The 25969-nt window shown below is 34.7% G+C and overlaps 1 protein-coding gene across 1 annotated transcript in view; it reads left to right on the forward strand.

Moving 5' to 3' along the window:
• Positions 1–890: 890 nt before the first annotated feature.
• LOC126823740 (uncharacterized) overlaps positions 891–25969 on the forward strand; it is a 42702-nt gene continuing 17623 nt past the window's right edge. The window contains exon 1 of the mRNA XM_050552707.2: positions 891–5632. Coding sequence (XP_050408664.2) covers positions 901–5632 — 4732 coding nt within the window. The 5' untranslated portion in view covers positions 891–900. The remainder of the gene's footprint in view (positions 5633–25969) is intronic.

Raw genomic sequence — 25969 nt, forward strand, 5'->3', positions numbered from 1 at the left:
GATCATTATTCATCCGCAGAAACATTTACTAATAGGAAACCAAAACGTAATGGAGTAATCATTAAAGACATTAAAGTTAGGCATAATCCTATTCAAGATGGAAGTCAAATTAAGAAGCCAGTCAGGATTTCAAAATGGCACAAGAAGTATTCTGAGAAAGAATGTGTAACTTTAAACACTGAAAAAACTTTTCTTCCTGCAAATGACAATTTTGTGGATATAAACTTAACCGGTAAAACAGTTCCTGTAAAAGAATCTCCAGTTTCAGAAAAGATAGAACAGAATCCCATTTTTGACAAGAAAAATAGCGAGAGTCATAGTGAGAATTCCCATGAAAATAGTCTTCATCCAAATGAAGTCCAAGATGTTTTAATATGGCACAATGAAAATCAAATGAGTGATAGGACACTAAAAAATAAAAAGGAACTCATGAAGAAAACAGCGTTAAGTGGGCTGTCAGAAAATAGACAGTATGTATTTAATGAAGATATTTCAGAATTAGTTTCATCACTATCACAGAATCCAGTGTTATCAAACTCCAAGGACTCAATTGTATCAAACTCCAAGGACTCGACTGTATCAAACTCCAAGGACTCATTTGTATCAAACACAAAGTATTCTCCAAGTGAAGATGTTCCAGCGCCACAATCTTCGATAGCTAAAGAGTTGTTTCTTCCAGAAAAGCAGAAGAATTCCATATTCCAGTCCCCAGATACAGTCGCTATTGTAGATGCCCCTGTGTCTACTAATGATAAACTTGTTTCAGAGAAGCAAAGCGTTCTAGATCTGTCAGTGCATTCCACAGCTCTAAAATCTGTTGAAACTACTGCAGTAACTTTTGAGTTAAAAGAAGACATTGCAGGATTGCATAATCAAAGTAATGAACCATTAAATTTAGATATGCTGATGGTCAATGTGATAGAGGTAGAGATATCTGGTGAGGAATCTTCTTTTAACACAGAGAATTCTAAATGTGCTGATCCGGAAATCTTAGACAGAGATGATGTAAGTCAGAAATCAAATGGCACAAACAGCATATTTTCTCCAAAACCACTGTCAGAACAAATTCTTGCCGATATAGCCATCCCACTGCCAGTATTCAACATTAACAATAATAAAGATATTAAAAAGAGTTGTGTTCCTGATTTTCCTGCTTTGGATGAAGACAAATTGAATAACAAAACCGTTATACAGGAAGAATCAATTTTAGCTGAAAAACATCCCAAAGCTTTTGATATCTTACCTTCCAATTTAGTTTCTGGAATGACTGCAGAAAAGCCATCTCTCCAGTCAGATACTAAAAACGCTGATAATATCAACTGTAACCCCATTTCTGTGGACAATGTGGTGGATTCACTTGTGGAGAAAAGTTCTGGAGTAATCATAGAAAATCGAATGGCATTATCAGAAAGTGTAGAAAGCACTAACAAAAATACAGAACCCCACAAATCAACAATCAACCATTTGCCTACAGCAAAATGTACTGATTCAGCTGTACCAGCCAGTGATCATCTGAAAGATGCTAATGATGTGAACAAAGAACAACATGTGGAAGCATCAGTTAATGAATGCTCAGACCAAGTTGCTGTTGAAGCTGCTTCTGTCCTAATGAGTCTTTATTCCTCTGTTACACATCCCCTGAACAAAAAGTCTCAAAATAGAATGTCTGTGCAAGAATGTCCACCACAGAAGCACTCAGTATATGAAGATCATATCCCTGAAGTTCTTACAGCAGTTAAAAACATCCAGTCACCAGAGAATCAAAATAGATATTTCCAAAATATGTTTGAAGACAATAATATGAAAATACCTTTTGATAAAAAGCTATCTATCGAAGGCCACCCAAGTCATGAATTTTCTCTGGCAAGCATTGACCTGGGTGAGGTCCAAAATTGTGAATCTGCTGATTTGATCATGGAAGACGCTCATCCTAATACAAGGTCCCAACTTACTAAAGAAAATGTTGAACTTTTTGACAAAATAAATCATGACAACTTGAAAACGAAACTAGCAAATAAAATTACAAACAAAAGCAAGATAAAAACTCTCCAAGAGTTGGCATTTGCTAAGGTACCAAGCATAAAGGTAAATATTTATAAAGATGTAACCCAATTACCAAATGTAAAACCACATACTTTTCAATATACAAAAGAACAATCAAGCCCTTTTCAGCAGTCATTTGAGCACTTTTTGTCCAATCAACACGGCAAAATCTCAAAATCAAATGACAATAAATCAAAAGTTGTGTCTGAACATTCTATAACTTCTTCGGATATATTTTTAGAAAATGAGAGTTCTGATGATGCAATGAATTCTAAAAGTAGAACCAGGTCACTTTCAATGAATTCTTCTAGTGATAATATTATTGAGGAACTTGAAGAGATCCCTGTTCCTGTAGCTCCAGTGAGAACTCAAGAAGATAAAAGAGAGTCATCATCTGAGAAAAAAGAAACGTTACTCCAAGAAACTTCATCACATTCATTTGCTGATTTAGCTCCTATCAGTCCACCAATAATATTAGAAAATTCCAGTGAACATTCCACTTATAAATCCCCCCCAAAAGATGTTTATTTGGAGAATAAAGACCATGCTGTCATTGAGCAAAGAGCAGATTTGCAAAAGACAGATGCCACATTATTGCCCACAGATGTTAGCACTCAAGGAACTGTTAAATACACAAATCATAATTTCACTGAAACTTCATCAAAAAAAGACAGCTGTTTAGAGAATCAAAACCATGCAGTAGTTGATGAGAAAATAGAAGAAAGGCAGGGGAAAGATGGTGGATTATTGCCTGCAGACAGTGACATTTCCAGTGGAGATTCTTTTCAAAAAGATGTTTATGTTGAAAATGATGATCAACATGTACAAAGGCAAAAAGAGGATGCCAGTGTGTTGCCTGCAGATATCAAGACTGCAGAGAGGAATTCTGGGAGTACAAGCAACCTTGTCACAGCAGATGATGTACCTATTGCAGTGATGGCTCAATACCCAAAAAATAGTAAAAGTTCAAACAACAATAATGTAGAGAGACTGATGGACGATAGAGAACTTTTAAGACAAAGCTATAGTGATGACATTAACATCATTGCTAATGGTGATACAGAATGTGATGCCATAAATCCCACATGTTCGTTGGATTCTACATCAGAAGTCACAGATCCCAATAGTTCTTGCAATGAAGAAACAAGCTCACCAAGCTCTAATGCACAACCAAAAACAAAACTAACTTGGCATCAACCATCAACAAACTACAAGTCCTGTGCAAAATATTATGAGGGTGTTCCTTTGTACATCATGAACCCTGTGCCAGAGAAAAGACTTAGTTATGGTATGAAACTACCAGTTCAAGTTCTAATACCTGATGAAATGGACAAAGAATATTCGTTTGGAAAGCCAATTTCCGTTTTTGCAAATTGTCAAGCTGATACTATTAAAGCAAATTTAACTAAGAACATCAGTAGTGTTTCAGAAAAGAGGATAACTAGTGACAACCCCTCAAAATTAGTGGAACATTTGTTACAGATTAATGAATCGGACATAAATGTGCTAAATGAGGCTTATTCTCAGCATTCTGGTGAAAATACCATGCAAAATAATATCCCCATGCCGGTTTTTCTCTATAAATCTGGAAAAACCTCTGATGTTTCCATATCAAGTGCAACTTCTCTTAGTTCTGCTTCTTCTACCAAATTTATTCCTGTTTATTGTTCATTGGATTTATGTAGGGAAACAACGCCTGAAACATCGTGTGTTGTCACCTCCATTACTAGACCCATTGTATCAGAAAGAGAGTCAGCACCTCCTGCCCTGCCTTTGAATAAAAGGAAAGGAAACAAGGAAGTGGAAGAAAGGTCTAAATCCCAAATACCAGAAAATATGACCAATAAAACCATCAACCAAACTTCTTTTGGGGTAGAAAAAAGCAATAAAAATCCAGTTGAATCTGTATTGGTTAATTTTGAAGAAGTAAATGAAGCTAGTAGGACTGAAGTCTGTGAAACATCCAAGGAATTACAAGTTACTGCTCCCAAGCCCCCAAACACCGATAATGAGCACATTCATGAACCAGAATTACAACTAAATTTGCCTGCATTTTCAGAGTTAATGGAGACAGTATCAGAAACCTTTGAGGCAGCACCACAAAAAATACAAAATGTTTCAAATATATCTGTAAATGAGAAAGAAAATGCAATAATTGATCTAATCACAAATAACACTATACCTCATGTAACCGACTCCGGTAACTTAGAAGACAATGGCCAAGGTACTGATATCCAGCAAACAAATGAAATCCAAGAGATAATCGAATTCCAGACCCCTGACATCCAACAGACAACTGAAACCCAACAAACAGCTCATGCAGACATAGATACAAATGTTCCTCTGATCAATTGTGCTGATCAAGAAATAAGTTTTAAACCCAACACTCCAGGAACTCCTGTCCAAGATGAAAGTGATTTCCAAGCAGCAAAAACAAATGATAACCCAGAAGAAAATATCAGTTCTGTTCCAGAAGAAGTTATTTCTCAGATTGTGGAAAAAGAGATGCCAGTACCGCTTATTTCTGGTGATGAAAGTGAAAGAGTAGTCGAGTCGATCTCGGTCATTGATAACCAATTGGAGATGCCACCAACACCTATTTCAGTCACTGATAACCAATTGGATCAAGTGCCGGTTCTGTCTGAAAATGAAATTGTTGTTGATTGTCAAGAACTTTCAAATACTGTTGAAATTTGGGATAGTGTAAGCTGTGATTTAGATTCTAGTAGCTCCAAGGAAGAACTCAGTCCAGAACAACCAAATTCACCTCATATTGATGTGTCAATACCTCTAGAAAACTTGACCAGCTCTTCCAAGTTTTTGGTAGGGGCAATATCTAAACAAAACAGATCTACTACCGAGAACTGTAAATTATCGGATGGGTTAAGTCCTCCACATTTAATACAATTCAATTCAGTAAAAACTGGGAATGCCTCCATGGAATCAGACAGTATTAATCATGTATTTACCCAACCAGATACCGAACCAATATTTGAAGCTGTAGAGAAAACCAAGACTAGTTGTAGCACTGGAAATCAAGATTTGTCTGAAGAAGATGTTCAAAGTGATGAAACTCTTATATATTCCTGTGACGAAGTAGAAGATACACAACTGGATGATAGAAAAAAGAAACGGATAACAAAGAAGAAAATGAAGATGTCTAAAGTGGTAAGAAAACTCAGACAAGAATTGGGAGACAATAAATCATTTGTTACTTCAGATAACCAAAGTAGTCTCAAAATAAGAATTAGAAAGCGGAGACGATGTGAGGTGTTAAATTCGGTTGATGATAAACTATTGACAACATCTGATTCAGAACATGAACCAGAGAAAATCACTCCAGTTAATATAGAAGTGAAGGAAAAACCAAAGGCAAAGGAAAGGGTGTTACGGAAAAGAGGTAACCGATCCATATCTGCAAGTTCATTCTTAACTGCAATTAAGCCAAATGAGGTGACGCCAGACTACCAACATTCAGTTAGCTGTCCAAATCATGAGACTGATGTCAAGAAGAGAAAACACTCCAGATCAAAGCACAAGAGGTGTCCAAAGAACCAAAACAAAGTTGAAGATATACGAATAGATAGTGGTAAGTTGTTGTTTTGTTATATTAACACCCACAGTAAGGATCCACCAAAAATAAATTCAACCAAATAAAGCTGATAATATGAAGCAAATGCAAGCCATATCGTCATAGAATAGGCAAATTACTTTTGATATTTTCACTCTATAAGTAAATCGTTCTGATGTGTATAACAAGCTTTCAGAAAAACAAAATTCAGTAGGACCATGCTTCCAGAATCCCCTAATTGTCATGAAATCAACTGCTCATCACTTATTTGATAGATTTACCGGTAATTTCGTCTTTTTTTTTTATCTTGCTCTATTGTATTTTAAACATAACACATTGTCTCTTGACATACCACTGGAGATTCCTTAAGCAGCATGAAGTCTGTAAGACACATAATTAATTGTATATAAAAACAAGACAAGAAAACAAAAGTAATCAAATATTGATTTAAAATGAATCATAGTTCCAGTGACTCACAAGTGTATAGAAATGTAATAGGTGAACACTGTTGGCAATAGTACTGTACTTGTTACCTCCCTTCAATCTAAAATAGCAACTCTTCAAAATCGACTTTTATTATAAAATTGTAAATAAGACCACCACAATTTGATATTTTGTTCTTTGGGAACACTTGTTAAAAATTGCTTTTTTGCACTATTTAAAAGCTTTTTTTAAATTCCTATTGATTTAACTTTTGATATTTTAAGCTTAACATCTTTCATGTGATTCAAGTGGCTATTTATTTAGCAGAATCCCGAAGAACAGAAAAAAAACAAATTGGTGTGGCCTAAAGGAAGACCATACAACAATATTTTTATACATTCAACTTTTAATTTGTTCTGTTGTGCTCTCGCACCCCAGTTGTCTGTCCAATGTCTGGATAGTGTACATGTACATCAGAATGTTATCCACATGTGTAGTAATATTGTCTCTGTGACCATTATTATATCATTGACCGGTTATTGGTATCACATTCATAGACAAGGTATATCTCACATAGAAATATATTTGGTGGACCAAACAATTAAGGTAATGATAAACCCCCCCAACCTGGTCTATAGGGGGATGTTGATTCCATAATTGGAAATGTAGTTCTGTGGTCAGTCTATGATGTAAAGCAATTAATGTGTAGGACTATAAAAGAGGACGGATTAAGATTAGGCCAAACTCAGGCAGTCTGACATAACAACTAGTCGTCATAAAATATATATACTCCGCCCCGCCGGTATCATCTTTTGATCCAGTCTCCATGCAGATGTATCAGCCTGTCCAGATTTAATTACTCTCTAAGGGAGTGTTGCCGTACCCTTTTCCTGTTTCCATGTATATACATACTTATTTGGGAGCGAGGAGATTTGTGATTAACATTTGCTTCTAATTCGTTTCATGAAACATGGTCCTATATTGTCATTGGTCTGGTGGCCACAGACTAAAGTTAATGTTTGATTGACTTTAAATTTATAGTGTTTAAAGTCATGAGATGAAGAAGCCTATTTCCGATAATTACTGCCAGAGTTATGGCCCTTGACCACTTGTGGATGCTCCAGAGGCTACAGTGAATATCTGATTGACTTTTGACTTTAAATTTATTCACAGAGAGGCCTATTGATTTCCGATAATTACTGCTAGAATTATAGCTCTTGATCACTTTGAAAAATCCTTTGGACGTCTTAGATGCTACAGTTAATATCTGACTGAATTTGAATTGATACATGAGACAAAGAAGCTGATTGATTTACAAGGATTTCCGGTAATTACTCCCAGAGTTATGACCCTTGATAACTTTGACATATCTTGTAGATGCTTTAGAGGTGGAAGATATATCCAATTGACTTTACATAAGACAAAGAGGTATATTGATTTTCAGCAATTTCCAATAATTACTGCCAGAGTTATGGCTCTTGATTTACAATCACCCATTTCTTATCTGTGCTATATTTTCATTATGTCTCAATATATTTTACTAAAACTGCCTTATTTGTATAACTTAGTGAAAAGACTTTTAAAATGCAACTAATGCTCATCCACCAGTAAGACTCACTCTGAAACAGGGATGGCCAACCCCTGACATTGGATGCCATACACTACTGACATCAGCCATGGCCTAAATGGTAACGTGTGACACTGCGCGCCAGTCATAAGACTCTAGAATATAATAACTAATGCTCATCAGTAAGACTAGAAGATAAGTAATGCTGATCGATAAGACCAGACTATAACTAATACACATCAGTCTGATCTTCAAAACTGGAGGCATAAAATGTATTTATCATTCTAAATTGTCAGCTATGTAGGGTTATGGCCGTTATGACCAAAGTTTTTGCCTTTATGACCAAAGTATGATGCCAAATATATAATATTGCGCATGCCGTCATTTGTAAGCAAAAGGTTAGAGAAAGAGAAACCATGACATTAAAAACAATATTGCTCATAAACAATTTATTACTTTAATGATATATGTGGTACATAAGTAGAAAAAAATTATTTATGTGCCTCAATCCAAGAATCAACTAAAAGATTTTGATATGGTGTAAAATGTTATTTATTAACAATAAAACAAGTAAATGACTGTAAAAAAAAAATACAAAAAAAACCAAAACATTAATCAATATGAGCAATATAAATCAACAATGATTAATCAATGATACTGTGAAGGTTTTAATCCATGTTAAAGGATTTAACTCATGATATGTTACGTTACCCTTTATATAGCTACTTTACCCTTTATTTAAAATATTATTATGATCAAAAATATTAGAATAGGCTAAAAATATATTTTTAATGACATATATAGGCATAGAGGGCCAATCTCAGTTGTGGGTGCTCAGGCTATCTGCCCAAACATTTTCTTTGTAACCTGAATTTTCAGAATGAATCAATCATTAACTAAACGAATTTTCCACAAAGCTGTGATGATTGATTATTTTTTATTAATTACACAATTACACAACAATAGAAATTTACAATATTTTAAGGAAAAAACAACATAATGTTCCCCATTCTCTGATGTTTGTCCCCAAAATATGGAAATACATTGCCCGAAAATGGAAGCTGCAGCCCCACCAACCTCACCCCCCCACCCCACCTGGCTTCTGCGCCTATGTTTAATGATATAACTTCAAAGGTAAAAGTTCAGATTTGGCTAATAAAGTAAACTAATTTTTTATATATTTTTAGCCTATTTCGATTTTTTTCTTCATATATTATTGTCGTAAAGAATGACTTCCGACTTCCGACTTCTGACTCATTTCGATGTCAGACTAACCAGTCTGAATAGAAACTGTTAATAAATATTTATATAAATCGGCCATTGTGGACTCCAGAAATTCCCGAACCTCCCCAACCGGCCTACAATTAGAATTTCCCTTTTATTTCCTCCAGAAGTACAGAGAATCAAAATGGTGTGGCCTATCTACAATAAATTAAACGGTTGAATTAATCCATATTGTTAAAGCTAACTCTAGAAATAAACAGAGCATAATGACAGCTTTCTACTATTACTCAACTAAATTGTACTGTTTCCTGGTAGTATTGTATCAGTGCAGATCTAGAATATATTATATCCACGCTTATTATTAGAGAGAAAATGGGTTTGACGTCCACTCAACACAAACAAGGTCATTTTGGGATTAACATCTGGTTCAATTTTATTTCAATAATTCGCTTGCACGTAGGTGTCTTTAGCAGTGGAAGTATATGTTTTTAATATTCATATCGAATGTTTTCTTCACACGCTGTTCGAATCAATATTATTGAAATGAAAATATTATTTTATTTTTTTTTATTACATTTGATTCTTTATTATTATATTTTTGCTATCGCCTCTAGGCAATAAGCATTATATTGATGAAGCAATAGAAAATGTTTAATATAAGATTTTAAGTAGGCCATCAGGATAAAACAATTTAATTTTTCGTTCTTTGGGGTCTTAATACATAAAGAGCCACTTGAATCACATGAAAGATATTTTGTTTAAAATTGGAACTAGAAGCTTTTGAACAGGGCAACCAAGTAGCAAATCAACACTAATAATTAAAGATACATTCCCATGAAACTATTTATAGGGTAGTTAATTCCACTAAAAATATGGCAATTTTGGTATAAATGGAAACCCATTCTTACTTGAAAAATACTAGATTCCCTGAAAAACACCCATGGGGCATGCACATGAGGATATCCCTAAAAGGCAGCCTATCTCCTTGATTGACGTAAGGAATGCATCTTTTGTGTTGATCTAGGCTAATGGTTGCAGGAACATTTGATGTATATATGGAAAGTAGAAACACACAATCATACTTAAATCTACAATTTACTTAGTTTCACTATTTATGTAAATGGACAGCGACTAACGACAAATACATGCTGGAAATTGATTCTGCCTCAACCAAAGCATATGATAAATAAGGCTGATAAAAATAGATTCTTGGGTAGTTTTCTTTCGGTTAAAACGTTTTGAGAGTGACTTGAAGCAAACTTTTGATAGATAAATTAGTTTGAATATGTTTTTAATCCAAATATATCATCAAATCTCACAGATTGTAAACAGAAAGGCATCTTTAACTTATTTTATTCAATATCGGTTTATTAGGCATTTAAATAGAATCCATCATTACAAATATCACACATGAGATGAAAATAAATTTAGGTACAGCAGACGACCTTGTTATGCTCAACGGAACATATCTTTGATGGGAGATGTGTCATGTAATATTTGTATTCCTATATTTCATGTGACTTCCTGGTATCCTGGACATGTTTTATTATATGTACAATGTATTTTATCAGATAAACAGTTTTATGGTTTAGTGTACCCGCTCTTGTGACCAAGGAAGTTTGGGGGTTTATATCAAGGTATATTGGATGGATTTATTGACAAAGCGTTATTTAAAAACAAATAGGACATAATTAGGGACCAACGCAACAGGATTTGCGTCCAAATGAATAACCAGTGGAAACTGGGTGGGTGGGGTGGTGTCAACAACACTGCGGATAAAACTTGATAAATTGAATGTTGATTTGTGAACCGAAATATATCCACATTTTCCTATTAGTGCCAGATGAAATGTGTCAATAACACAATAACTATATCGATATCCAAACTGACAATGACTGTAATATATAACACGATGGTAAAGAAATGTAATGGGGTTTAACATCCTACTGTTCTGCACCGACTGGGCTAATGAAGACGGGCATACGTCATACAGTTGGAGAAATTTTGCCCGGACAGTGGCGTTACGGCCTTCTGCCAAAGGATCTTTTACATGCATGCCAATGTGTACACAGGATGTCAGTTTTTGGCCTATTCGAAAGACAATGAACTTTTTCGGGATCGAATACGGAACCTCCAGGTAAGCGAGCCAATGTCTTCCTTACTGAGCCCCTGTGGCTCCCTTATTGCAATAGTCCCTTAATGTAATATATGTTCGAAAGCAAAGTTCGAAGATAAAGTTGAGACTTTGTGATAAGGTTTCAAGACATTTTGAATAAAAAACAAATGTTAATAACTGGAACCATCTTATTTTATGCTATTTAATTCGACATATCAAATCTTTTATGCTATTAAGGAAACAATGAAAGATGAGACAACCGAAAACAACCCACTCAGTCTTTGATTCTATAACGAAATTCATTAGTCTTAATGGATTATTACAAAAACAATAGAGCTGATTGTGGTTTTAGATATTTTGTTATTTGAGCAGTATAAAGAAAATGAGGTTTAATATAGCTCGACACGATCAAAACATTAGTTGATTATGGGGAGAGGATCAAATAAAAAGATCTTTTGAACACAAATGATTATTTTATTAAAATTCAAAAACACACTATGCAACCAGTACGGTCGGTTTGACATTGTCTGTTATGTTTCTTTTATAAACTGTGTCAATTTCAGCCATGCAATTACAATAATCGACAACAGATTGACTTATCAGCCTCCGAGTATCAGCCAATCGTCCCCAAAACATGTGGCATGTGGAATGTTTCCTTACTGTAAAAAAGCCTTATGAAATAAAACACCTATTTATTGGATCTAGAAATATTTCATGCTTTCAATGCAACTATATAAACCTATAGATATTTTCCCTACATCCTTTTATTGTGAAATATTGATTTTTGTACATATTAAAGTTTAATGTGAAACCATTTGCAAAGCTGGTAGTCGTGTAAATAACAGTTTCTCGTATAGGTTGATTGATATGGTTCTATACTTCAATATGTTGCAGTGTTTTGTGTCTTCTACCAAGCTTAAAATATCATAAATATTTTGATATCGTAACATTTCAAGAAGTTTTACAATTGTTCAAGATTCTCCAGTGCCTTATAGTTTTAAGTCATCTTCACATATTTGATGGTGATTGTTTTAAAAAAGATATATATATAGCATGTTTATGTGGCAACTATAAAATAATATATATATATATATATATATATACCTACTGCCTGAAATTATCAATACCAGTCCATTACTCTTGATTTCTAGGTGAGCATTTTTTATTTCTTTATGAATTCATTTAGTTCTGGAAAATTACCTTCTTTATGGGGGCTTTTGTCAAAGCAGCAGTACATGAATAAGTTATATGAAACATCCCACACAAATTGTTAAGTGGATAATTGTAGTCTAAATTGGCCAGTAATATTCACATCTTGTTCAAAATACTGGATAAAAAAGTGATATAAAGGGAATGTTGCTGAACATGTATGATGTAAAGGCTATATATTGTGATGTAACATGTCTTCATTAGATTATTTATTTTCATAAAAACATATAACATATGTTAGTCTCAAGCTATTATGAATATGTTTCATTTGTGAACAGACATGATATTTGATAAATCACATTTAATAGCTAATCAAAAGAATACTTGTTATGCTTTGTTTAAATAAGGGGGTTGGATGGCCGAATGGTTAGCACGTGCACACTGTGTCATACGGTTTGTCATTGAGTCAAGTGTTATGGTTTAGATTCCCCGTTTGTACATGACAAGGAGTAGCGTTGCCTGCTAAAGACCCCTATGTGCAAGCAAATTATTGAAATTAAATTGATCCATGGGTTAGTCCTGAAATGACCAAGTTTGCGTCGTGTCAATGTTAAACCCCATCTCTCTATCTAGTTCTTTCCCTCTTGTTCAAATAAATTTGTTAGGAACATTGCGAACTGCAAGGCTGGAGCATCAGTTGTGACTGAGTTTACTGAATTTTTCCATTGGACTCTTGTGTTTTTCTAGAGATTACTTGTTAGAATTGATTGTGGTTCAGTTTCAATTTTTGTTGTGACTGGTAAAGAACAATACACACAATGAATAACGGATGAAAATTAACATATATTGGCCTTGATATAGCATAGATCTATAGAAGTTCATATAATCCCATTGTACACAAAATTGTCAATAGAATTCATATACAATGCAGCCTTCTATATAGGAACTATATTGATTAATAAGGAAATTAATATCATAATAAAATAAATGTTTTGGGTGTATTTAGCTGGTTTGTCTGTGTTGGTCCATTTAGTACTCTGATATAGACGAGTGGACGTTATTCCCCAATTAAGTTCATTATATCAAAATCTCTTTTTAATTGAGTTCATTATATCAAAATCTCTTTTTAATTTAGCTTATTCTATCAAAATCTCTTTTTAATTAAGTTCATTATAGTGGGTGTTATGTATATTTTAATATACTGTTATGTACAAACCAATCATTTCCCTCAGTGAGCCAATGGCTGTTAAATTTGAGAGAAATGTGGTTGAACATTCACGCAACACAAACTTGGATCATTTTGGGATTTTTTTTTTCAATAATTTGCTTGCATATAGGTGTCTTTGGCTGTGATAGGACACAGGGAATCGAAACCATGCCACCTGACTCGGTGCTGATACTAGACCTTATTGATCTAACGCTCGCGTGTTATACCATTTGACCACCCAAACCCAAGGTTCAAAAAGAATAATGATTTCATAAAATTTTATTTGGAGCACGAAAAAGTGTTTTAATATTTTTTTAAAAATAAATATTTACAGAATTCTCTTTTATCTTAGATACACTGAAAACATCACATTTATCGACCAAGTGTTGATTTTTTATTTATTGTACAAGACAACTAAAATCAATGTGGTATTAAGTTTTTTGTATACCCATAAAATTTAATGTGGTTAGGTCACCTGGATCGTTACTCTGTTAATGGGGTTACAAATAAAGGAGTTGCCTCCCATATTGTGACTTTTTTTTTTTTTTTTTTTTTTTTTTTCGTCGTCGCCGTCTTGTCTTGTCTTGTCTGCGATATCACCTCGGTGGAAGCGGACGTAAAATACAACTAACTAAGAAGAATATTGTGACTTTTTAATGCTTATGAAGCTACCTGATTCTGTTTGGACTTCTTAAGCTTATGACCATTGCTGGCGAAATACACAGAATTATGTTACAGAATTGACTTCTAAAAGAGAGAGAGTTTATTGTCCAGTTGACACACCTTAGGTCATTTCGGGACTAACATAGTTCAATTTTATTTCAATAATTCGTTTGCGCATTGGAGTCTTCAATCAGTGGGAGGAAACCGAAAGAACGAGAGAAAACCCACAAAGTTGGACATGCAACCCTACTCCTTGTCACATACAAGCGCAGATTCAAAACCACAACACTAGACTCAATGACAGGCCTTATGATGAAACCAGATGCACCCTTTTAAATCAGAAATCATAATTTGAAACAGAATTTAATAGAAAGTTTGCATGTGGACGTATTGTGCTGTCACCCCTTTCCAGCCGGACGTCTGTCCGTCCAGAAATTTTTTGTGGACACTCTTCAGGTCACAATTTTTATCGGATTTTGACGAAACTTGAAATATAGGTCTATCTCTCAAAGATCTCGGTTTCTGTCAATATTGGCATATATGTATTAGATATACTGTTTTATGGCCCCCGATTGTACGAAAAATAGCTTGTTTCGCTTGCAGCCCTCCAGAGGTCACAATTATTATCTGATTTTCAAATAACGTGTGAATATATCACCATTACACCTGGTTGAGTTCGAATTTCGTGAAAATCGGATCAAAACTGCTGTACAAAATGGCCGGCCCTCGTACTGATGAAACTTGAAATACATGTTTATAATCCAAAGATCGTGGTTCCTTTTGATATTTACGCATATCGGACCGTTACTTGCTGAATTATGGCCCTTATTTGCATGACGGTGAAAATCGGACCAAAACTGCCTGACAAAATGGCAGGTCCTTGTTTGCAAATAGTATAATAAAAGGATGTCATACCAAGGTTGTGGACCCTCTAGAAATCACAATTGTTATCAGATTTTGTGAAACACAAAATATATGTTCATGTCCCAAAGATCTCGGTTCTTTTTGCCATTTGTGCATTTCAAACCCTAACTTCCTGGATTATGCCACAGAGGGCCCAATTTTTTATCCAATTTTAAAAACCGTTTAAATATATCAACATTCCACCATAATGAAGATTGAATTCAAATTTTGGGAAAATCGAAATACAACTGCCTGACAAAATGACCGCTCTTTGTACGCGAATTGTGTAAAAGTATGTAATATGAAGGTTGTGGACACTCTAAATGTCACAATTTTTATCCTATTTTGATGAAACTTAAAATATATGGTTATGTTCAAAAGATCTCAGTCCCTTTCGATATTTGCATACTTCCGATCATAACTTTCTGGATTATGGCCCCTGATTATATGAAAAATCACTTTTGTTTTTAGCTTGTTCTTTATCCATCTCTTGCAAAATGTGGGCCTATCTTGCCTGGCAACCATCATTTCTCTACAACTTGGTTATCAGGTAGTTGTGCTGTTTTAGCTTTTGTTTTTAGCCTGTTCTCTATCCATCTCTTGCAAAATGTTGGTCTATCTTGCCTGGCAACCCTCATTTCACTACAACTTGGGTATCATGTAGTTGTGCTGTTTTAGCAGGAGTTTCTGTCTTTAAGGTTTAGTTTCAAACCATTGTCAGTGTGGCCCCACACAGTCAAAATTTGCCCTATTAAATGTGCATGCTCAAATGTCAAGTTGCTAAGTGATTACAGTCACTGCTCATGAAATTTTCTAAACATCTATATCAATGTATTTTTAATGATTCTCTATAACAATAACATTTAAACAGTAATATTTAGCTTTTTGGTTGTTACAGCAGCTTTAGATAATTACGTTCGTTTTGTTTTTTTAATTTGCTTTATTATTAACTATACCATTAGGAGAGACATCTTTTGATTTAGTACAATTATTATCACCGAAGCTCCTTTATTAGGCACAAATAGAATACTAGTAGTATTTTCCTTTCGCTTTTACAAGGTTCTCATAATAATTGTTGAATTGCCTAACAAATGGGTTACTAAATTAGATTTATTGATCTAGTTTTCTGTAATGTTTCATACTAAAAAGTCTTTATTATCCTGGCCTGTCAATCAAATACAGAACAGTCAGTAACCTATTTTGCACTCAAAACTGCCTGAATTTAATAATCGCTCAGTGTTTACTTTTTCAGTCTATTTTTTTATTGATGGGGGTTGGGTGATTGAATGGTTAACACGTGCACGTTGCATAAAAAGGTCTGTCTTTGAGTCAAGTGGCATGGTTTTGATTCCCCGTTTGTATGTGTAGGGTTGCCTGTCCAACATCGTGGGGAGCCACAGTGGCTAGGTGGGTAAGGCGCTGGCTCGATAGCCTGGAGGTCGGGTGATCCCTGCATTGGCCGAGAAAGTTCATCCCGATTTTCCGACATGATTTCCCCTTGTCAGCGATGCAGGACGGAGGTCCTGACAAGGACAGCTGTCTAGTCCTTCGGATGAAACGAAAAACCGAGGTCTCGTGTAAACATTGGAATGCAAGTAAAAGATCCCTTGGCAGTTGGAATTCCATATAAGAGTAGGCGATAGTGCCGCTGCCCAGGCAAAATTTCCCTCATAGCACACTGTATGGCATATGCCCGTCTTCATTAGCTCAGTATAGGAGCAGAACAGTAGGACGTTAAACCTCATTTCATTTCATTTCATTTCCAACCTCGTGGGTATTACTAAAGGGAAATTAAACCAATTGTTGGTCCCGAAATGACAGGTTGTCTTGAGTCAACGTTAAACCCTGTTTCTCTCTCTTTTTTTATTCGTGTTTAAATGGTTATAACTTGTTAAATACAACATGACCATGTATTTAGTGACTATAAATGTGAGAAACTAAGTTAAAGCTTGTTATATATATAAATATTGTGGTATTGTCGAAATATTTGGAGATATTTATTTATGGTGATGGACCCTAGCACTGTTGAAAAAAAGTGTTCAAATTTGTTGAAAATCATAGAAAACTATTGGCTTTCTACTGTTGCGTAGTATAAAATGGTCTGTCTAGATTAGATAATGAGTGTTAGGTTTATAACAGTTTTCTGACGGGTTTGAAACTAAACACTAAATACAGAAACTCCTGCTAAAACAGCACAACTGCTTGATACCTGAGTTGTAGTGTTTATTTGTTCATCAGTTGTTTACTGATATTCTATAGCTCATTGATTATTAGGACAACTTCTTGCATGGTCGGGGAGCTGTGGTGGCTCGTTGAGTAATAAGTCACTGGTTCGCTAGCTTTTAGGTCTCACTTTTGCTCCTGGTATTGACCGAGAACGTTCCATGATTTCCCTTTGTCAGTGGAGTAGGAGGGACAACTAATGGCGTATATGTCTTGATTAGTCCAGTTGGTGCAGAAAAGTAGGACATTAAACCCCATTTCATTTAATTTCTTGCATGGTTTGGGTGGATGCGTGGTCAATTGGTGTGATTTCGAGTAGAATCGCTTGCTCTATTAAGTGGAATATTCTCTTCACAATAATAATGCATTTGTATTCCAATAATTTTAATTCTTACTCCATGAAACATGTATGAAATCATGGACCATATATAGTATACGGTCCATGATTAAAGTGATCTAGTTAAAATTGATTTTATTTTTATGACAAAGTCTTTGCTCTAATTATGCCATTGTTATATATAATATATCGCTGTTTTTATGCCTCAACAAATTGAATGTGTATTTAGTCATTGCATGGGATGTAGCCTTGATTAAAAATGCATAGAATACATATTACAATATTATGTTGTTAGTAATATGGCTTAATAATCAGGTCTGAAATTAAATAAACGTCAGCATCAACCAAATATTTTAGAATTTCTACGAGGACTGCATAAGATATATGGATCGACTTTGGATGTTTTTTTGGACTGTTAATGATACTGACATATGATTATAGATATAAATATCTTAATTCGGTTATATTTTGGTTATAAAAAAGTAAGGGTGATATTGTGTTATCGGAAGTCAAATTCTGGAATTTTTCACGGAACCCCAAAACACCGGAAACTGTGCTTCGCCAATAAAACCATAAAATAGTCCCAGGTTAAACCCCATTGCATTTCTTGTCAAATTAGGAGTATGTGGTCGTAGGTGTAAAATGCCCACATGCCTAACAGGTATTTTTCGAGACTAAATGACCTATTCCCCAACACTGAGCCCAGAATTTCATTGGCGGACAGCTGAATGGTTATGAAGAGCAGAAAATTGTTTTAACCTATCTGCAAGCATGGTGTTTGCGGAATTAGATGATCCAAAGTCTAATGGAATTCAGTTGTCCCTTCTAAATTCTTACCCCACATAATGAAATTTAGAGAGAACTTTCAAGTACCAAGTAGTGCATTGAGACATATTCATTTTGTACCGTTATTTATATATAATATATATATTTATAATTAAAAGTTCCAGTGCTGTATCCTCTATTTATCTTGTGGTCATGGTAACAAGACAATACATAATGTTTTGTTTCTTTATTGTTTAGTGTTTAGAAGTTAAATATCTTGTACTATTATCTAAGACCCTTTCCAAAGAAAATGACAATTCTGTATGGTACTGTCTTTTTGTGTATGACAGTATCTCGAGAAATGTCTATTTATAGAAACATGTCTGTGTATTCAGAATGTTTGATATAGGTCTTGTCAATAAATGATAAGTTCCATATATTGTGTATGTGTGTGTATTTCTATCAGGGGAACATACCAGAATAGCAGGCGTTCCTATGACAATCAGAATAACTGGTTTTCCGATAAATAGCAGGTGTTACCATGACATACCAAAATAACTAGTGTTGCCATGACATACCAAAATAACTGGTGTTGCCATGACATACCAAAATAACTGGTGTTGCCATGACATACCAAAATAACTGGTGTTGCCATGACATACCCAAATAACTGGTGTTCCTATGACATACCAAAATAACTGGTGTTGCCATGACATACCAAAATAACTGGTGTTCCCACGACATAACAAAAATAACTGGTGTTCCCATGACAAGGAGACACTTTATAAAAAAATCGTACAGTGTGTCATGCATATATCCTTCATAAGTTACCAGATAATATGATCCCAGACAGATTTGCCTCCAAAGTTCTGATCTATATGAACATTCCAGTGGAGCAAGAAAGCTATTGTTGTAAACTGTTTCAACTTATTAGATTCAATAAAAAAAAGTCCAAGTCATGCTTTCAATGAAATGTAATGTTTATATGCTGATTTCTTTTTATTCTGCTTGATTTTTACTTTCTGTCAATAACCTGCAACATATGATAGAGATTTTCCGATAATTGTGTTCGTGATAACATAATGAATATCGATTGTATCCCCAAGACATGTTCATGTAGATTTTAATTTAAATGAAATACAAAGGTATTATCATCGGGGGGATTAATTCCATTATCTCTAACCAAGAGACAGAATTAACATTGGATACTGATGCACTTTGTGCATGTGGATAGTGGTTAATTTACATCTTTTTCGGTCCGTTACTGGCCCAAAATAGATTCTTCCTGAAAAGAAGAAAGAGCTGGAGATAATATTTGGTTCAAAAAGTGTTATTTATGAATAATACAATATAGTGAGATGTAACTGAGAAATTGGACTAACCCATAACTAATCCGTGAATTTTTATCTCAGCTTTAACTCTGTAGAATAGGCGTTTTCGACTAAAACCATAGTATTATTTCATCACCACGTCCAGAGAACTGGCAAGTATAATTTTGTTAAGACCATGGTATAGATTTTTCTTTTCTAACCTTCAGTAGTTATGAACCGATTGAGATGAGTTATTTACCCCTGATATTGATTATTTCCTATATATGAAGACTATGCAACGATTTTCAACAAGGTTTCCATAAATGTTAAATATATATTGATAAATGATCAGCAACACAAGCAAAAATGTTTTTGTAAGAGAGAAATTTATTTTTATACGCCCACCTTTCCATTAGGACGTGTTCGATTCCTGCATTGGCCGAGAAAGTTCATCCAGATTTTCCGGCGTGGTTCTCCCTTGTCAGTGATGCAGGACGGAGGGGCTGACAAGGAAAGCTGTCTAGTCGTTCGGATGGGACGAAAAACCGAGGTCCCGTGTACACATTGGCGTGCACGTAAAAGATCCCTTGGCAGTTGGAATTCGATATAAGAGTAGGACGTAGTGCCGCTGTCCGGGCAAAATTTCCCTCATAGCACACTATATGGCGTATGCCCATCTTCATTAGCCCAGGTTAGGAGCAGAACAGTAGGACGTTAAACCCCATTTCATTTCATTTCATTTCCATTAGGACGTAGATTGTCGTCGCTCCCCTGTCCACAATTTTCTGGTGGACACTCTACAGGTCACAATTTGGACAAAACTTGAAATATAGGTTTATCTTCAAAAGAACTTGGTTAATCTTTTCGATATTGGCATGTATCACTTCGAAACTTCATGGATTATGGCCCCTGATTGTACGAAAAATCATGTTTTTTAGCTTGTGGACCCTATGGAAGTCACAATTTTTATCCTATTTAGATGAAACTTGAAATGTATGTTTATAACTCAAAGATCTTGGTTTCTTTCGATATTCGCGCAAAGTGCACTGCAACTTCCTGGATTATGGCCCCCGATTGTATGAAAAATCGCGTTTTTAGGTTGTGGTCCCTCTAGAGGTTTTTAAAACCGTTCAGGGGGGTTGGATGGCTGAATGGTTAGCGTGCGCGCGCGCTGTATCATAAAGTCTGTCAATGAGTCGACAGGTGTGGTTTCGAATCCCCGGTTGTACGTGGCAAGGAGTAGGGTCGCCTGTCCAACCTCGTGTGAATTATGTAAATAAAATTAAACCATATGTTAGTCCCGAAATGACCTAGTTTGTGTCAGGTGGACGTTAAACCCCATTTCTCTCTCTCTCTCTAAAACCGTTCAAATATATCACCGTTACACCATAATGATATTGAGTTTGATTTTGTGAAATACACCATAATGAGGCTAAAGTTAATATCCGATTGACGTTAAATTTATACACAGTGTTTAAGGTCTTCAGACGAAGAAACCTTTTCATTTTCAATGATTTCCGATAATTACTGCCAGAGTTATGGTCCTTGATCACTTTGAAAAATCTTGTGGATGCTTTAGAGACCATCATCTGATTACGCCTATATATAATCATTTCGATTGACTTTAGATTGATATACAGAGTTTAAGGTCTTAAGACGAACAAGTATATTGATTTTCAATGATTCTTGTTAACTTGAACAGCTAAATCCATGATATTAAATGTTTTATATGCTAAAAGTTAGCATGGGTCAAAAAAATTCTACTGTTACTCTTGATCAGATTTTAGTGTATTACAAGTTGACTGTCTGGACGATTTAGCTGCTGTTGGCTTGTGTTTCGTTGCCTGGCAACCTATCTTATATATTTCAACAGACTTGTGGCACATATATATTCAAATAAATATATAAATTTCCCAAGTATGTCAATGTCAGACACCAATGTATCAGAATATATGATATCTCTTCTACTTGTCTACAGTAATGTCGTATAAAGATTCTCAACAGGAAATGGAAGAAAAAAGGAAAAGTGATTCTCGTCGACATTGTGTGCCAAAATGCGCTGTATGTCTCACATGACCATAATTTTATAAACACTGTCAGCAAGCATAAAAGCAGACGAAAGAGATGTCACTTGCAAGCTGTCAAACAAACCACATCATCTAAACAATTACCCATGTAGCGTGAACTGGGTCACAGTGTACTCTGCGGTATAAGTGAATTTATGCGACGCATAATATGAGCGTTAGATTGTTTGGGACTGGGCCTGAAAATTTTAGTCAATGTCTTTTTCCAAATGGGAGCAAATTCTTGTGAAGGAGAGGATATAAGTGGGACAGAATTTCGAAGCCTGCATGTTAATTCGGCCTGTTTTGTGGTACTACTAATTGGACGAATTACTTAAACGGTGAATATGATAGTGATGAAATAGTATAAGACAGAGGAGTAGAAGAATGATGACATAATGGAATTGAGCGCTTTAGGTGCGAAACCATATCAGATATGTAACTAAGCTTTTAATTCTTTTGGACTGGGTCTGAGGGGACTTTGTCTCACGGGGGTTCTCACTTGGTCTCATCTGGCCCCGTCCATCCGTCTGTTCATCCACAATTTGTTTGTGGACACTCTACAAATGACAATTCTTACCGATTTTGACAAAACTTGAAATAGGTTTGTCTCCAAAAGATCTTGGTTCCTTTCGATATTGGCACGTATCGGATTGAAACTTCATGGATTATGGCCCCTGATTGTACAAAAAATCAAGTTTTTAGCTTGTTGGCACTGTAGAGGTCACAATTTTCTTCTGATTTTGAAGAAACTTGAAATGCCTGTTTATAATCCAAAGATCTTGGTTCCTTTCGATATTATTGCATATCGGATCGTAACTTCCTGAATTATGGTCCTTGCTTGTACGAAAAATTGTGTTTTTAGCTTGTGGTTCCTCTAGAGGTCACAATTATTATCTCATTTTAAAAAAAACCGCTTGAATATATCACCGTTACACCCTAATGATCTCCAAAAGATCTTGGTTCCTTTCAATATTGGCATGTATCGGATTGAAACTTCATGGATTATGGCCCCTGATTGTACAAAAAATCACGTTTTTAGCTTGTGCGCACTGTAGGGGTCACAATTTTGTCTTCTGAATTTGAAGAAACTTGAAATGCCTGTTTATAATCCAAAGATCTTGGTTCCTTTCGATATTATTGCATATCGGATCGTAACTACCTGAATTAAGGCCCCTGATTGTACAAAAAATTGTGTTTTTAGCTTGTGGTTCCTCTAGAGGTCACAATTATTATCTGATTTTTAAAAAAAATGCTTGAATATATCACCGTTACACCCTAATGATGGTTGAGTTCGAATTTCGTGAAAATCAGACCAAAACTGCCTGACAAAATGGACGCGCCTTGTACGAAAGTTGTGGACCCTCTAGAGGTCACACTTGTTGTCCAATTTTGATGAATTGAAACTAAAATATATCTTTATGTCCCAAAGATCTCAGTCCCTTTTGTTATTTGTGCATTTTAGACCATAACCTCCTGGATTATGGCCCCTGATTGTACGACAAATCACTTTTTTTTTTAGCTTGTTCTCTATCCATCTCTTGTAAAATGTGGGCATATCTTGCCGGGCAACTGCTGGTTGAAAGAGGTTTTCAACTTGACAAACACGTTTATAAAAATAGCAAACTGAACTTTGAGCGTTAAAGTCTTGCGGTTTAACTTGGAGAGAATGCCTTAATTTTCATGGATACCTAATATTGCATCACTATTATTGTTTAGGAAGTACATTTACTATTTTATCGATTTTACTTTTGTTTTGTAGATGTTTGTCTTTGATTACCACTTTGAATTTATTACGTCCAGGATTTATATACAGTCGTTCATGATATGATATATCATTGTAATTTTCATTAAAAGCTCTATGCTTCATTTGCATTTTCACTAAAATATCAGATTTCTCACAGCTTAATCCACACTCATCATATAATCAGATTGATTATTTAACATTTAATTAAGTAAACAAGATCAAAATACCATGTTAGATAATCTCCCAGCTTTAATTTAATTGGATTTAAAACAGACCGCACATAGCGAGGATCATATAGTTTGATAGAATTTCAATTCAAGATAATTTGTAACTACGGAACGGAATTGAACCACTTTTGAACTAATAATCCAATCAGAGATTTAGTTTGCACCATTTGTTCAGGACAACTCAATTTTCGTCAAGGTTGCTTGGATGTAAATAAGGTTAGGACAGGATTTAACTTTCAAAATCTTGTAGGGATTCCTATAGATCTAAATGTCGCATCAAGTTTTAAATCATGGTTGTAACATGGTGATTAGTCATTATATTTTATGTCAGAATGTGTATATGTCTTATGTTATGATTAATAAACTTGTATTGGATGTCTGTCACCTGTCCAAAATTGAGCACAATATACTGTGAAAAGAATTGTGCATGTCATTGCTTGTCATACATTTCTGGTGACATAAAAACTTGAAATATCAGTTATGATATATGCATGAGAAAGTTATATAAAAGTTATATAAAGTTTTCAAGAAATTGTATAAAACTATCAAATTTTCCATTAAAAATATAAGAATTAATTTTTACTTTTTTAGGAATAAAATATAAATTGTATTAACTGCCTTGGGATACGATTTTAAAAAAATATAAAGAGCATTTTATTTTTATATATATTGACTTCAGTTTTTTTTTTCATGTTAAACGAGCTTCGAGAGGAAATTAATGTCTGTATTTAGTTTTTGAGGCAGTATATTCTTTTTTTATTATGAATTTTAACATTTGCAACTTCCACCATTCTCCGTGCAGTCATAACTTTCTGCCAATCACAAGCCGTAATTTTGGTCCTTCTGCTCATAGAAATATAAACTAGAATATGAGCAGACTACAAATACGGCTTGTTTATTGGCAGAAAGTTTCAATTACTCACGGAGAGTAGCGGAACTCTACCTGTTGAAATTTACCTGTGGCAGGTAACATTGACATTCGGGATCGTTTTATACTTGCATTATTTAAAATATTTATGAAGCTTTTCTTGTGACCTTTAATATAAACTGCTCTCTTTAAATTATAAAGTGAATGCAATCTTTGTATTCTTAAATGTGTATACATACTTCAAAATGTGGACATTTTAATTATTGGCTTGATATATGAAGAGCCCCGGAAATAATTGACCCCCATAAACTGACTATAAATGTACTACTACCTGCTCAGATAAGATAAGACCATATTTTTAATCTTATAACATTTAGGTCACATTTATTATAAATATATTCTTTAAGAACTTACACTGTTTTTGAATTAATGGAACCTTTTGATTGTTTTTTTGATTTGAAGATAGGATATTTAGGTAAGTTTCCTCCTTGTTATAAATATTCTGTCGAATTTTGAAAATGTGAATTTTTTTTGTGAAATACCTAATACCCATTTTTAAAAAAAAATCATGAATTTATTGTCACTATTCACTTTCAAGTAGAAGTTCAGTATAGTCATAAAATGGAGTTTTTTTGTCTCTTAAAATGGGGTTTAACATTCTTCTTTTCTACACTGATTGGGGTAGTGAAAACAGACATACACCTTGCAGTGTGATGTGAGGGAAATTTTGTCTGATCAGCGGTGCTACGACCTACCCTTATTATAATTCAAACTGTTAAGTGTTATGTTACATGCATGCTAATGTGTACACATGGGACGTTGTGTTTCCATACCATTTGAACGTCTACCGTCTTGCACAAGGGGAAGGGATGCCTGAAAATCCAGAGGAACTTTCTCAGCAAACACAGAGTGTCAACCTAAAACTAAGCCAATGTGGCTCCCAACTGAGTTTGCATTTACATGTAAAGAGTACATAGAAGATGGTTTTAAAGAAACATTAGAACTTTCAACAAGAAAATAAATGTAATTAGTAGACTCATGTAATTATGGAGAACCAGAACCTGCATAATCTGTCATTTTTCAGTCTTCTATTGAACTATGGAAACCTACCATAGGCTATAATGCGTTAAAACTCATATCTGAGTGATGGATTGATTGGCTAATCTCTATCAACTTTGCATGCAATCAAATTTGAGCACCAGAGATATAATGGTATAGGGAAATCACGACAAAATGAACAAAAATGATTTTACCAAAGATCAACAAAGTTTCTAGTGAACATGCCACAAACTACATTTATCATCAGATATGTTCTTAACATTAGTGAGCCAATTAAGCAATTTCTGGTAATAACATTTAGAGTTATTGCCCTTGATCACTTTTTACAATCTTAGAATACTTTAAAGATAACAGTTATCTGGATTTCTCATTGGCAACCTGATTTCATGTATCAGTAGACAACCAGATTTTGCATTGGGGAAAACACCTTGTGCACTCCATAACTTTTTTCTTTTGCAGATTTCTCTTCATACTATACATAGAAATTCCTTTTCACCTAACGAC

This window comes from Patella vulgata, chromosome 6, assembly GCF_932274485.2.
Source record: "Patella vulgata chromosome 6, xgPatVulg1.2, whole genome shotgun sequence".
Lineage (NCBI taxonomy): Eukaryota > Metazoa > Mollusca > Gastropoda > Patellidae > Patella > Patella vulgata.